The sequence below is a fragment of the Pundamilia nyererei genome, unplaced genomic scaffold (assembly GCF_000239375.1).
Source record: "Pundamilia nyererei isolate P.nyererei 1_Seehausen unplaced genomic scaffold, PunNye1.0 scaffold00009, whole genome shotgun sequence".
In the NCBI taxonomy this organism is placed as follows: domain Eukaryota; kingdom Metazoa; phylum Chordata; class Actinopteri; order Cichliformes; family Cichlidae; genus Pundamilia; species Pundamilia nyererei.
The window spans coordinates 2,681,617-2,696,803 of NW_005187410.1; the positions used below are offsets into that span (position 1 = coordinate 2,681,617).

Consider the following 15,187-nt stretch of genomic DNA (forward strand, 5'->3'; position numbering starts at 1 on the left):
GGCACTCTGCTTGCTTTTATATAGGAATTTAACCAGGAAACTTTCAATGGGCAAGCGCTTATTGGTGCAAACACACTCAGATTCATAAATGCAGACAGATTTTAATGTGTTGCCAATCTGTCTGCATCAATGAGATCTGCCTACAAGTGATTGTTGCTACTGATTTGATGCAAGGAGGTTGCCATCCTGTTACCTTTTTTCGTGGGTGACTGAGCCAATAGTCACATGAATAATTTGAAACATGACCCATATCGCTTATGAAGATATGGTCCATCTAATAACTAAATAAAACAAGAAATGGACCAAATAAGTCAGACATTTAGTCAGTGTCTGGGAAAGTTTACTGCGAAGAACAGACGCATCAGTTTAAGAATTACTTTATGACTCTGTGACTTACCTTGAAAACCATCTGTCCCTTTTCCCTCCTGGCTCACTGCAGAAGCACACCTTCCTCCACATCATCACCCAATCATGTCTGACCATCGGCCGTCTGGAGGACGGCACCTATGGCCCCACTGTGGAGTACTGTAACAACAGTCCAATACAGTCGTGGATCCTCCACAACTACACTCGTCTGGAGGTCGCTAGACACCTCTACTTCAGTCCCACGGATTATTTTCTCTAAACTCAAGTCTGCTCTCGGGGGCTACGGGGGGCGTGAGGTGAGCAGATTAGCACAAGTTAGGTGTAGAATAGAGGTTGGTGGTCATCATAGTTGCTCTGTAGCAACGTAGTTTCACACTGTTAGAATTCACTAGACCTGTTTGGGCTGTAATAGGCAACTTTGGCTGTTTTGAGAGTATGTTTGATTTTCTGATTTTTGTCAGTGAGAGTAGACTTGTGGTTCTTCCAGGTGTACGCCTGAATGTGCATGTGTTTTAGGAAGCATTAACACTTTTTTGTTATTGGTGACCTTTCAAGGGGGGAGTGCACAGAGACATGGGAAGAGCTTCATTACACAATGACAGATGTCCTGTCAAGATGCTTCTCTGTATAAGATGCTATCTGGAAGACCTTTAGCTAATCTTTTTGCTAAATTACATCTCAATTGACATTTATTTTCCAAAATAAATATTATATTTTGATGTGAAAATTCACTGGCTGTCCCCTGGACTGCCTGCACATGATGAATGATGGCCGAGATGGAGGACGTGCTTATTTTTAGCTGATTATCTGCATGCGGAGCTTATTCAAATGGGCTCGCCATTGTTTACAAGTTCTTTTGAAGTGATCCTTCATTGTGAACCTATCTTTCATGGCTGTAGTTGCTCAGGCCACTCTCTTATTGGCCAAAAGCAGCTGTGTACACAGTGTTCCATGTACATTGTAAAACGCCCATTATCAGTGTTTTTTCACCACTAAGCCTTCTTATTTACATACTTTTGTAAGGAATGTTCTTCAGCTCAGCATTTCTGTCCATTTCGGAGTTGTTATTTTCCTGCCTTTTCCAGGCTTTGTGTCTGTCAGTCATTCTCTCTGTAGCCAATTCTGTTCTGTTGAGTAATTTGGAGTGAACACCTCAGAATCCTGTACTGTTGTATCTCTCAAAACGCTAAAGAGCAATTTCACTGTAGCATGCCACAGTTTCTGTGTCCAAGCAGGGCAAATTGGGTAAGGAGCTCCCGGGACTGCTGGTGTGTGTCAGAGTTGTGGCAGTATAGTGACCTGCTGTTAGATGGCCTGATTTGCTGTTCACTCTCAGACGTCCTCCTAGCATAGCAAGCAGAGAGGAGCACGTACACAAGAGAAGGGCTCCATTAAAGCAAATGACACTGTTGCTGAATCTGCCCTGAGATACAAAAGTATCTGCTGTGTTTGTATCTCCCACAAAAAAGCCACTACTCTATCTAGATCCCCAGCAGCAAGCACAGAAGATCACGTCAAAACAAGAACCTCTCTGCCTTTCAGCAAGTCCAGTGTGCTGTGTGGTGATAAAGAGGATGCTATTCCTCAACCTGGGTTATGGTTAGAAACGGTCATCATTTAATTAGCTGGTCTCAGCTGTGCACACACTCGGTTTCTTGCTCTGGAGACTGTGCTTGGTTTGCTGGGAGGAAGATGGGAGTTTTCTCTGCCCCAAAGCAAGCATGAAATGATAATGAGCAAAGGACAGGGCCTCCATATTTCGAGTAATTTCATTGAACATGGAACTTTTTTCTTTTTCAAATCATACTTTTCTTGTGCCACATGTTCCCCTGGAGTAAATTTAGATTTTGAATGAAAGGAAAAATAGTATCTTTATGATTTAAGGCTGTTTAGAAAGGCTTTGTAAATGATTATGCCCTGCGCATGGCTCAAAAATGTAGTATTCATTCAGTCTGGATTAGGAAAAAATTTTTGATCTTTGCTTTTTTTTATTCTTCTTCTCAATAGTTTAGGGAGAACTTTGCTATGAAGTTACAACTACTATTAAAGAACTACTTTTTAAATTAAAGTATAGTGTAGCACAAGCTTACTGTTCTTTTCCTTTGTTTTTAGACAGGTGTGTGAGGTTGTGTGCCACCTGCTCTCTTTGTTCTCACTCTGTTTGAACAAGTGTGCCCTGTAGGGCAGTCTGCAATGTGTACTTCAGGAAAGGTGTGTGTGTGTGTGGCTGTGTTTGCATGCACTTCTTTGTATCCAGGCAGATAGTGTTGGGCCCTTGTGTTTTATAGCTTGAGATCAAACATGGCCTGAGCGTCTCCGTGAGCTCATTAGTCTGAATATCCTCTGTTAACTGTCAAAGCACAATCTTGTTTTAATGAAGAATTATGCCTCGATTGCAGAATTTAAAAAAACCCCAAATCATGCTTAATGACCAGTTTTTATGCCATGATGTATTTTTAGGTTACTTGTTCACCTGCGTTTTATTTTTTATGCCAATATAACATTGTGTTAAGCTGCAAACTGCTAAACCTGAGGCTATCTCTGTTTTGGTTTTCATTTATACGCTTATACATTTTCATATATTACATGGCATCTTTGTAGCTCCTAACATAATTTTCCCAATTTCTCTCGTGGCATTGTTTTTCTCTGCAGAGGCTCTGCTTCTCTTTACAAACCAACTCTCAAGTTCCCTACTCCTCTGCATGTGATCATTAGGATGAGAAAAGCAACTCAAGTGAGGAATGAAATTGCGGAAGCATGTTACTACTGAGGGTTTAAACATAAATGGTTAATCAAGGCTATTGAGGGCTCTCTCACAGTTGTTAGTGGGGGGTGTTCTCTCTGGTGACGTGTGGCAGATAGCCACAGATTCTCTCCTGTGGTACATACCACTTGTGTGGTACTTGAGTTCGAGCTCATCACAACAGGTGTGTTATTTCCAGTCTGGTCCAGTTTGTCCTGTTTTCTAGCCTTTCTGGTTTCCACGAAAAAGCATCACATAGGACAGACAGGAGCGATGGAGTGGAGCAAGAGAAGGAATACTGTAATTACATTAACAGGGACCCTGTTCTATTTAAGTGTCTTGATGAGCTATGGCAGTGACAGTGAGCCAATATGCACAGTACCAGATCCCTGAGAGTGTAAATGGTTTTCACTCATCATTATTTTACTAAAATGTCTTTCATGAAGAAAGCCAGTTAATCAGTCATTGTCACCTGAGCCCAGTTAGACAGAGCCCAATCCAACTTGTCCCACGGTCAATTTAGTTAGCAGATGATGGCATATTTGGCCTGTGATGTGTAATGAAGCCACTGTGAGAAATGTAAGGTTATTAAAATACTTCTATAATGATAAGCTTTGCAGTTACACACCTTCATTAGTTCTGTACAGGTGTTTTTACTGGTATACAATGCTGTGCAAGTCTAGAGCAACCTCTTATTTCTTTATATTTTGCTAGGAAAAAGGGAACTAAGTGCAGTGATTCTCAAAACATGTGCAAACATACATAGAAATACAGTTTATAAGGCAACAACAGAGTTTGTGCAATTGCAATGAGCTTGAAAGTCAATATTTGGTGTTACTGACTTTATACTTTAAAAAATGACATGGAAGCTGCCTAAGACAGTTCACCCTGTGTTAAAGTAGTCTTTAGGAATAATTCTCAAGGCCTCTTGAAGGACAGTCAAAGCTCTTCTTTTGTTCCGTGCTTTTACTGCATTGCAGTGTGTTTGAGTCCACGCTGAAAACTGAAGCTGCTGCCAATCAGATGCCTTATAGTTGTTGGTGGGTCAGAGTCTGACTTTACTTCTCTGTGTCCATAATTCCATCTATTTTTGACAAGGTCCCTAGCACCACTGGCTGAATTGAACCCCCAGCCATGACCGATCCTCCGCCATGTTTAATACATAACTGTGGACACTCCCTGTTGTACCTTTCTCCTGAACTCCTCTGTTCATGATGATTTGAACCTAAATTTTTGTAAACTGGATTTATCACTCTATAAATATAATTTGGCATGTCTTGGCCTTTTCTTTTCTCTGCCTCAATTTCAAACAATTTCTTATGAGGTGTCAGTGAACAAGAGATGGATCAGTTCAATGGCCAGATACATCTCTCTGGTTCTGTGTCAGGTCTTTGCTGGATTTCCCCCCCCCCCCTATTTTATAAGGACACGACAAATACAGTGAATCTGCTGTAGCCACTTCTTTTGTCCTTCACTTGTCTAGTTTCCTCAAAAATTTTAAGGACACACTGCGCACCCTGCTCAAATATGCCAGGTTTTCTGCTAATAACTCTTTACAAATCACCTTGTTGGTAGGGATGGCACCGTGTCCGGTGCCACGATGGCACCGGTTCTGACATAAACGGTAGTAACCAGACCGAAAAGCAGCGCACATTTCGGTGCTTTATTTCGGTGCTTTATTTCCTGAGCTGTGATACACTTTAGATTCTAGCCAATCATTTTACGTTTCCGAGGATAGTAGGCGGGTCCAGGCACCTACGTTCTTTTAGAGCAGAGCTACAGATTAAAAATGCCCAAGGCAAAGCGATCAAAAGTATGGCTGTACTTCACAGCAAAAGATGCAAACTCAGCAGCAACAAGTGCTTTAAGCTGATACTGTGATACTGTCAAAGGAGGTAACACCTCAAATCCGATGAAACACCTGGTGACGCATAGAGTTTTTCTTAAAAGCCCAGAAATGCGCCGTATTTGATAGCTTGCTGCGAGACCTCACACCGTGCACATCTACTGCGGGTGTGGTACCTGTTATTGGACCCGGAGCAATATCCCCCAAAAACCCGAAGAATAGAGTCCTGGCCCCTAGCCCTGCCAGTGTAGCAGAAATGATGAGGATGATGATGCAGCAGCAGCCGTTCTTCTCTGCGTGAGTAGCTTCATGTTGTCCGTGTGTAATTTACGTTGAGTAGGCTAACCACGTTATTACATTAATGCATTGTTAAGGAAGAAACGCTTTTATGAGTTTTATGTTGCATTAAAGTATATGTTCATATTTTCCTCTTATAGGAAAGACTTGCTCCTTTGCACAGATACAACACCCACAGCTTTGTTCGCAGAAACAGGAAGCTGACCCCGTGTCATTTACAGCAAAGAGATTAGCACACACACGAACTTAGTGACACATACACCCACACACACGTATGCAAAATTAAAGGAAACTACTATGCTTGTCCCACCCTGCTACTATAAAAATAAACGAATACTGCAGCTCGGTGTGACTCTCTCTGAGTTTCACCCGTGCCGCACGTTATCAGTATCAAGTGTCTCAGTGTTGTTTATTCACCTGACTGTTTGTTAACTGTAAATCTCTGACATGCATGTAAGGTGAACTAGCAAACATCATCATAGCTACATGCGGCTGTCTTCTTGTTTGATGGCAGATACTCCCTTCATCATGGCCAAAAAGGCTAAAATGACCAAAGAAAAAGTGGAAAACAGTTAAACATGAGAGGTTTTTGGACAAAGTTTGTGTTTTTTCCATTGTTTAAGCACTGCTTCCAGCCAAGAGTGATACCATATATGCCCCATAGCTGCAGAAAAGGCTAACATTGTTATCTTTTTACAAAAAACAGCTGAACATGAGAGGTTTTTGGACCAATTTTGTGTTCTCCATTCTTTAAGCACCGGTTCGAGCACCGTTTAAGCACTGGCACCGTTTCAAAAGTACCGGTTTGGCACCGGTATCGGATAAAACCTAAACGATACCCATCCCTACTTGTTGGTGCAAAACATTTAATGCTGTCAAACTGTGTTGTCTTTGAATCAGCTGAAAAATGGCAACAAATTGTGGTTTTTTTTGTTTTTTTTTTTGTGACACACTGCTAATACATGGACTGGTTCTTATATAGGTTTTTTTCAACTCTAACTGAGCACTTAAAGTGCTTTATACAACTTGCCTAATTCACCCATCCATACAAGCAACTTGGATTTACTATCTTGTCCAAGGATATTCGGCATGCAGACTGGAGGAGCCAGATATCGAACCACCAGCCTTCTGATTAGTAGATGATCTGCTCTACCTCCTGAACTACAGCAACCATAGTAACAAAAATGGAAATTTTTTTATCAGATTTTACACAATTTGCAACTGAGAGGCGATCATTGTGGTGTACTTATTAAGGCACACACAATCATTAGGGTAGAGATATTTGTTGCAACTAATGTCACATTGTAACCTTTTTCTTCTCCTCGTGATCCCTGGTTACTTATGTGTTCTGAAAAAAGATGCTGCTATAATGTGTCGCATTAACAATAAAAACACAGTTTATCCCAAGCATGGTGTTGAATAAATAATCGTGATGTGGTCAGTGCTAACAAGCACCAGCAGTATTACTGCTGGTGCTAATGGTGCCTATTATACTGTAGCACTTTGATCAAAAAGTAAATATAATGAGCTGCAGTGTTAACAATAAACTCTTTTTCCTAGGTTATTTTAATAATTGGAATAAATAAATATTTAAAACTGTTTATTATTGTTCCTGAGAATGGACCAGATCACCACATGTATGTGATAAGGGTCACTCAGAGGAACAAACATTATTATCACCTCACATCGCTATCATTTCAGCTCTTTGGTTTGATTTTCTGGCCTGCAATGAATGGTTGGTGAAAATTAGGAGCTACAGGACCGGATCTTTTCCTTTGTTGATGGCACAGACCAAAACAGAGATAAAAACGGAGTATAAACAGACCCTACATTAATTTTTAAAGCTGCTTTGTAATTTCGGGATGTGTAAAGAATGTGTTATTTACATTCGTAATCAGAATATAATCACTTTTTTAATGGTCCAAAAATCAGCTTTAAAGACTAGAAAACGCCTCAGTAAACCTCCTTGTTAAGGTCAAATGTATGCACAGGTCTACGTTTACTTTGTATGCGATCCACTTGTTCATGATGTGTCTTCACCTGCTATTCAATGAACATACAGGAGTTTGCAAACCTAAACATAGTGATAAAACTGAAAACACTGTAGCGAGTTTGTTGCAGTGGTTTTAACATTAAAATAACTCCTTTCCCCATTACCACTGAATGTGGGGGGGAGTTGGCTCTAGAGAGGTTGATGCTTTTGAAGCTCAGTCAATCACAGAAACATCCTTTTGTTAAAGTGCCAATGACAAGTTTCTCCCCCGACAGGAGCCTCGATTTCCACAGCGTTTCACAGTGAGAGATGTATTGTATGAGGGGTAACCCTTTTTTTTATGTTCCTTATTTTGTCATTCTGTTTTTATTGTTTTAATAAATGGTGCAGGCACAGACGTAAGTTTATTTACTGGGTCAATGGTACAACAAAGCTGAAATTTGGGAAATTGGTAGTTAAAATGAATCTGAGGGTTGGTTTGAGTGATGCGCATAGATTCAGCTTTTCTTCAGACCACAGTTGAAGCAGTGAGGCACTGGCAGCTGACACTGATGCCCTCAGTGATGACCTGCATCTTTGAGAGTACATGACTGTAAAACACAGGGGAGGTTGGTCTTCAACTTGTAATTGTTTAATGTCATGCGTATATATTTACATCAGTTGTAACTGCCTGTTGTTTTGTTTTTTCATCTTTTCTCTCCAGCGACTTACTCTGCTGCATGTGAATAGCAACCAGTGCTTGGACATGCCCTCTGAGGACGACAAGATGGTCCCCACATTGAGAGACTGCAATGGCAGCCGTTCCCAGCAGTGGCTGCTCCGTAACATGACCCTTAGCGTCTGACTCTTCACCTCAGTCCTCTGTCGTTCTCCACCCAACCAGTCCTGGCTTTCCTTACCCTCACCAGATGGCTCTTACCACACATCATGCACCTCTTGCTTTTACATCCTGGCCAAGAAATGCAGAGAACTGGGCAGCAGCGGCTTTTCTTCCATTTGATCGTATTACAGTTCAACACAGGTTTGAGGATAAACTGCACTGGCACCTGCATTTCTAAAAATATGATGAGCTGTAGCTTTGGGAACTTTTACAGATCTGAACTAGGATAATGACGTATCGGGTCGTGCATGGAAAACACTCACATCAAAGGAGTCACACTGTGATGGACACCTGCTAGCTGTGAATCTGCTGCACTGACTGCTGATTAGCTTCTGGAAAAACATAAACAGGAGACCATTTGTCATTTTCTGAGACGTATCTTTGCAATGGTTGAGATTCTATAACCACCACTGTATCCAGACAGGCATTGATGTATCTACTATAGGTACAGTTGTAAAAGAAAACAGCTGGTTTGCTGCTCATTCTCTTTTCATGTCGGTGTCTACTGTGTCTATGCTTCAAGCAGAATGGTGGTCATTTTAACTGCAACTGTTGACTAACATATGGAGATCAGCACTGATAGGTGTTACCCTCTTGAGGTGATTTACTGAAGGGATAAAGTCGTAGCCCTGTATAACCTACAAATGCTTTTCCTTCTTCTTTATCAAGCCCACTGTAGCATTAGCTATTTAGGACATGTCTCTTTTTATCACATTTCATGAGACCGTGTGGTAATAAATCTGCTCGAGAGAAAACGGAAGCCCAACCTTAACAAACTGAACAATCAAATTTCAGTTGAAGCCCTGACACCCATATCAGTTGTTACAGTTTAACTTAAGAGGAGTGCCATTTTTATGAAGATCCCTTAAACTTGGTTAAAGAGTTGTACTAATCTCTTTAAAGTTTCTAGTACTGTGCAGAAAGTCTTGAGCCACCCTTAACTTCTTGATATTTGCAGTGCTTTATTGAAGTATGCAAACATACATGGAGATGCAGTATAAGACAAAACAGTTTGTATAATTCTAGGGAGCTTTAAAAAAAAATCAGTTTTTAGTATTCTTCAACACAGCCTGAACTCTCTTAGGCAGCTTTCTTGTAACTTCCATAAGTAAGTCTTCAGGAATAGTTCTCCAGGCTTTTTAAAAGACATTCAAAGGTCGTCTTTGGATGTTGGCTGCCTTTCTTTCCATTCTGTCAAGTTGATCCCACACTGCTTTATTAATGTTGAGATCCGGGCTCTGGGGACGCCAGTCCATGATTGACAGTGTTTCACTGTGTGCTTTTCTATCCAGGTATGTTTTTGCTACATTGGCGGTGTGTTTGGGGATGGTGGATCTAAATCTGATCAATTTTGATGAGTTTTGAAGATCCCCCAGTAATAGTGGCTGAATTGCAGTCACAACCATGACAGAGCCGCCACCTTGTTTTACAGATGGCTATAGAGACTCACTATTGAACCTCTCTCCCGAATGCCTTTGTTCATAGTCTTGGTTTAAAGAAATTGTGGGAAAAATGTTTTTGCAACAGAATGCTAATAACAAAGCGCCTAAAGATACAATTTTCGGTTCTGTGGTAAGTTGTCTGTTATGTGTAGCCACAATACTGGTTTATCCCTTGGGTTAGGTTCCTATGCTTGAATGAGTCATAGGTTATTATTAAGTGGATAGACACCCCCCCTCCCTTCCCCCAAAAAAGAAAATGCAAAATCCCCCCAAAACATTAGTCTGAAAATGGTCACGTGCAAGAACTTGTCTGAAATTAAAAACGACAACAAAAAAAGCAGTCAATGTCCAAAGACAAAATTTTAAAGATTCAAATGATAATTATTGCTCAAGACCACTTTAAAAATTGCATGAAACTCTAACTACTTTGGAAGCAAAGCAAAAGGAAATGAGGGGCAACTCGAGACTTTTGCACAGCACTATACCTGAAACATATCTTTGAAATTCCAGGTCGGTTGTTAACTGACGCAGCTGTTGATGTTCCGTATTACTCCAACAGGAATTACATCATGGAAGTTAATCTATTACAGGTGATGAGAAATATGATGTTGGTTTTGGACTAGAAATACAAGTGATACATTTTGAATGAATGTAGATTTTAACAGGTACTTTTGAGAAAATCACACTGTAATATTATAGCTATCAAAACATCATTACATCAAAAAGATTATTTTTAAGTCGGTTTCCATATGATTTCAAATTCTTTCCATAGGAGATATCATGACATATCCGGGTGCAAATCTTTCCTTATAAAAGTTGTTACATGTTTGGTTTTTAGTGATTTTGGATGGTTGAGGCGTTTTATGTTTGAAAAGGATGGTTTGAGATAAAATATTGCAGCTTATTGATATTAAATAATTACCATATCTCATAAATAAATGATACAAAGTCTTGATCATTGCATTAAGTGAATATGAAGTATATCAGTACTCATCGTTACCTTTACAGATATCTTTCACCACATTCGGCAAACAAATTGTATTGTACATAATGCTGTTCAGATGTATCTAGCACCATTGTTGTTATATATACAGAACCAATTATTTTTCTAAGATGCTGTAAAACTGGAATATTCTTGCAAAACATACTGAATGATGATTAAACAAAACCACGTGATAGATTTGGAAGTAATAAAAACAGTGCTGACTCTGGGTTTTGAAATTGTGCTGTGTTTTGGAAATCCTCATTGGTCCCACAAAAACCAATTCGGAGACTATCTGAAGGACTAAGTACATGAGGGGTGGGGTGGGGTATACTGCCCATGCTGCTTGAATACTGAACTGATGCCAGGTGCCTGCTTGGCATTCAGATTGAAAATCAGTGACCTCTTTGATATTACGCACACACATTTATTGTTTTTCATTATCTTAAAGTGCATGGTGTTAGAACAGGAATGTAATGTTTCAATGTGTGGGTTGCACATTTGTCATCTGTTTGTACATTTCGCTTTTTTTTTTTTTGTAGAAAAAATAAAACTTCTGAACATAAAATAATGATTAGCTTCACTGTTGAGCACCTGACAGCTTGTCGCACCAAAATATACGGTTGATTAATAAGCTTTTAAGGCCTCACGTACATCTCATTACCCGGGGTTACTCTGTCCTTTTTAAATGTAGCAAATTGTACCGTCTCTTTTATTATGAGCTAGAAAAAACCACCAATACAACAGGATACTATAAGAGTTACATTGTAATGAATGTTAGTTGTTGGTTTTTTGCTTTATGTGTAAAGGAGTTTGTCATTATTCTGTGTGCTTTTAATCACAGAAGGCTCGACCTTTCAGGTGACTCTGGAAAAAGTCTGAGACACAAAATTGTTCTTTTTGAGCAAAGCTTTGAAAAAATAAAGCTAGCAGAATACCCAGCAGACACTGGACGTCATGAATTATACAACTTTACTAATTATTATTTGGAATATTCATTCATTTTTCAGATTTTTGTTCAGTTGATTAATTAACGGCTTAGCCTTGAAGCCTTAAGTTGTTGAAAAGGACAGCATATATTTTTAATATTTGTTTTCTCTACTCAAACCTCTTGCAGGCAAAGTTGTCTGAACCGCAAGTCTGCACATTTCAGAAGCTGGAATCAGAAAAAAAAGGCTTGATGACTTACTCAATAAATGTCAGGCTTATTGATTGGAACCAGGATTTCCAAAGTGCTGCCCACAGTCCAGTGGCCACCACGATATAACACAAGGTAGCATTTCCAACTTCTTCTATTATAGCTATCAAATCAGGCTTCATAATAGACTTCATAGCAAATCATGTTAATACTTTCAAGAACAGCTGGTGTCAGTCTAGTCACCCAACTAAAAACTAGTAAAACGACTAAAAATGGCATAAAACACCTTCCTCACTGCAAATGTGTTTGAAATCGGCATTTTTTTCCAGCACAATATTATTTGCTGCCACTCTTTGTTAGCACAGAGCGTAGGAATTAGAAAACGATTTGAACATGCTGACGAACATCCTTACACTTTATACAATAAGTTAGGCTTGACTAGTACCCACTTTTGCCTTGCGAACTAATTGAATTTGCTATTGCATAGATTTGTTTTCTGCACATCAATGATGCAACTGCCTCTTTCCACCACATGAGCTACATTAGATTGTAACCAGGTGCCTATGAAGGCCGTTTAAGTACAATGAACTGTCATGTTCCAGTTTGACATTGGACCAGAGAATTGCCGCTCACTTGGTGTTTTCTCTTTTTCAATCCATTCTCGCGAAACCCCAGAAATGGTTGTGTGGGAAAATTCCAGTACATAAGTAATTTCAGCCAACCCGGCGCCAACAACAACGCCATGTTCAGATGACATCTCTTCCCCTAGGTGATGCTCGATTTGAACTTCAGCCGATAATCCTGTCATTATCTGCATGCCTAAATTCACTGGCTGTGATTGGCTGATTAGATATGATGTTAGCAAGTATGTGAGTCTCAACACCTTTCTCACATCTACATGAAACAAAGAATCTCTGAAGCTAACTTTTTAACTTGTTGGGTATAGCATCATTTATCCAGCAAAAATATATATATATTTTTTAATATAGTGCCAAATCCCAACAATGGTCAATACAAGTCACTTAACACTGTAAGGTAAAGACCTAGTAATACAGACAAACACCAACAATCAGGCGACCCCCTATGAGCAAGCACTTTGGCAACAGTGGGAAAGAAAAACTCGCTTTTAACAGGAAGAAACCTCTGGCAGAACCAGACTCAAGGAGGGGCTTTGAATAAAACCTGACAGCCTCATAGAGATGTGTTTGCTCGAAGTGCAATCCAGAACAAAGTCCATGCAAAAATATTTGTACAAAAAATATAAAAATAGACCAATAATGAATATTGACTGTGTTGGGTGTGCTGATGTTCCTTGTTTCTGCTCAGCTTCGCATTTAAAGTACAGTGAGGAGAGTGGTGTAAGTCTTCATTTTTTCACCAAATAAAAGAAAGAATAACCATTTAAGCATAAAATTAGAAACAAAAACTATTTGTGCCTAAAGTCTCATTAGACATAGTGGGTAAATAATAAACACTCATAGCAGATATACTGTGCATTTTCATTGTCCTCACTTATGGTAGCTTTTTGATCAGTATTTCTCAAAGCTCTCTAAGGTGCCCACTGCAGAAGTATTAACAGTTGTTGTTGTGGGGCTGACAAAACATCAGTGCCTCACAGCGCTCCCAGCAGCTGCCCTGAGGGGACTGACTGTGGTTTCAGACAGTTTCACACCTGTAGGAAGCGAAACCCAGGCTGGTTAACGGGCCCTCTGAGGATAAGATAGCGGGTTTGTGGGCACACCAGGAGGGTCCATTAAGGGGTGAGATGCTTTAAAATAATAGCCCTAATGGAAGCCTTATCTGTGGCTGTCTGCAGCTTTCTGTCGCTCCGGAAGGTAGAACATCCTCACGATGAAGACCGCTATTTAAAACATGGTCTTTTTTATGCTCAGGAAATACTGTATAAATAGGTGGTTTTATCTAGAGACCAAAGACCATATTACACCATGTCTAATTCCCCCATTTTACACAACAAAGTCCCTATTATTCCTGAGACTGTTTGTTTAGAAAACACAAGGGAATTATTTAATGTTTTATTCAAAAACGTGAATTCATTCAGAAGCCAAGCATGCACACTATAAAAGTACCTTTAGGTTTACAGTAGTATTTGTGTCACCAGCAAAATCAAATGAGTGCAAAGGAAATATTTAAGTTGCAGCACCGGTGTGTGAGACTTACTGCAGTGCATTCAGCTACATGTGGCAATAAAAGACGATAGTGTGTGATTTGTGTGCACTAAATTGTGTCTTGTGTGTTGCAGTTAGTTATAGTTAATACAAAAGTAACAGTATGAACAATAGAATAATTGTGTTGAAGTGCATAAATGTGTTTTAGTGGGTTATTATAAATAGTGCTATTAATAAGGTTGGTAAATGCCATCCTTTTAAAGGTAAATCCAAGCATTAACTTGAGTTTTTTTCCCCTTTAAATCATGACTACTGTTGCTTATAGAAAAGCTCATTTTTGTTTGTTGTTTTTTTTTCCTTGAGCCCATCCTGGTGGAATTTCCAAGGACGCAACAGGAGCAATTGAACCTCGTCTCCTTAAGTCTGATAGTCTCCCTAACCCGTTTCCATTAAACCATCATGACAAGAAACTCAACACTTTCGTGCCCTGACTTCAAATCCAAGGCTGTACATTTTGTGTCCTATCCCTCCAAGTATCTGCAGTTTGCTTGATTGTATACCGGTCTGCATGGCTCTCCCCTGCACTATATATAGGTTTCCATCAACTAAGTGAATCCAATAATGGGTAGTAGAAGAGAGAGAGAGGGGATAATCAAACCTCTGAATGTGTCTTTTCGCCTCGCTTGAGACCAAAGGAGAAATCCTGCACTTAATTGTTGAGGGGACCTAAAGTTCCAGAGCGCCTACGTTGGAAAGCAGCTTTAATTAGACATAGTTTGAGGCTAATATCTCAGATGGGGTAACATCCACTGCCACAGGAGGCACCCACACACCCACACATACCGAGAATAATGTACAGTACCTGCCTGTAGATGTGCAGAGCCAGCCTAGGGATTCAACGGAGACATTTCTGATGTATGCTTGCCATCTCTTGAGTAATTTTTATTGATTTTCAGGGAGGAAGTGGCTCTAACAAGCTTCTCCTATGTGATAATCTCCTTTTTACGACGAAAGCAGTGATTAGGAGGAAGGGCCCCGCTGCTTTCAGCAGTAATTGTGTGGTAATCAATCATCAATCTCCAGGAGCTGTTCGACAAAGCACTCCTGTTCAGATGCTATTTTTGACCCAGGCAACAACTAATAAGGTCTCGCTTCAGCTAGGGACAGAAAAACCAACAGACGCAGAATAATATTCCCATTTGCTGTTCAGTGTACCTACAATTTTTATCTCTTTTTAAATCTATGATTGCGTAGCTGTAAGAGGTATGATAGTTTGTTTTGCGGTTAAATGTTGCCATCTCTTTCAATCACTGACAAAAAGCTGTAATGTCATTTGATTACCACAAGATGCTGACAATTTCATATGTCCCTTGG

General features: G+C 39.8%; 1 protein-coding gene across 1 annotated transcript in view; it reads left to right on the plus strand.

Moving 5' to 3' along the window:
* Positions 1 to 8,011, plus strand: part of galnt13 (polypeptide N-acetylgalactosaminyltransferase 13) — a 36,569-nt gene extending 28,558 nt beyond the window's left edge. The window contains exons 13-14 of the mRNA XM_005723382.1: positions 440 to 662; positions 7,949 to 8,011. Of these exons, the coding sequence (XP_005723439.1) occupies positions 440 to 625 (186 nt within the window). The 3' untranslated portion in view covers positions 626 to 662; positions 7,949 to 8,011. The remainder of the gene's footprint in view (positions 1 to 439; positions 663 to 7,948) is intronic.
* Positions 8,012 to 15,187: the final 7,176 nt, after the last annotated feature.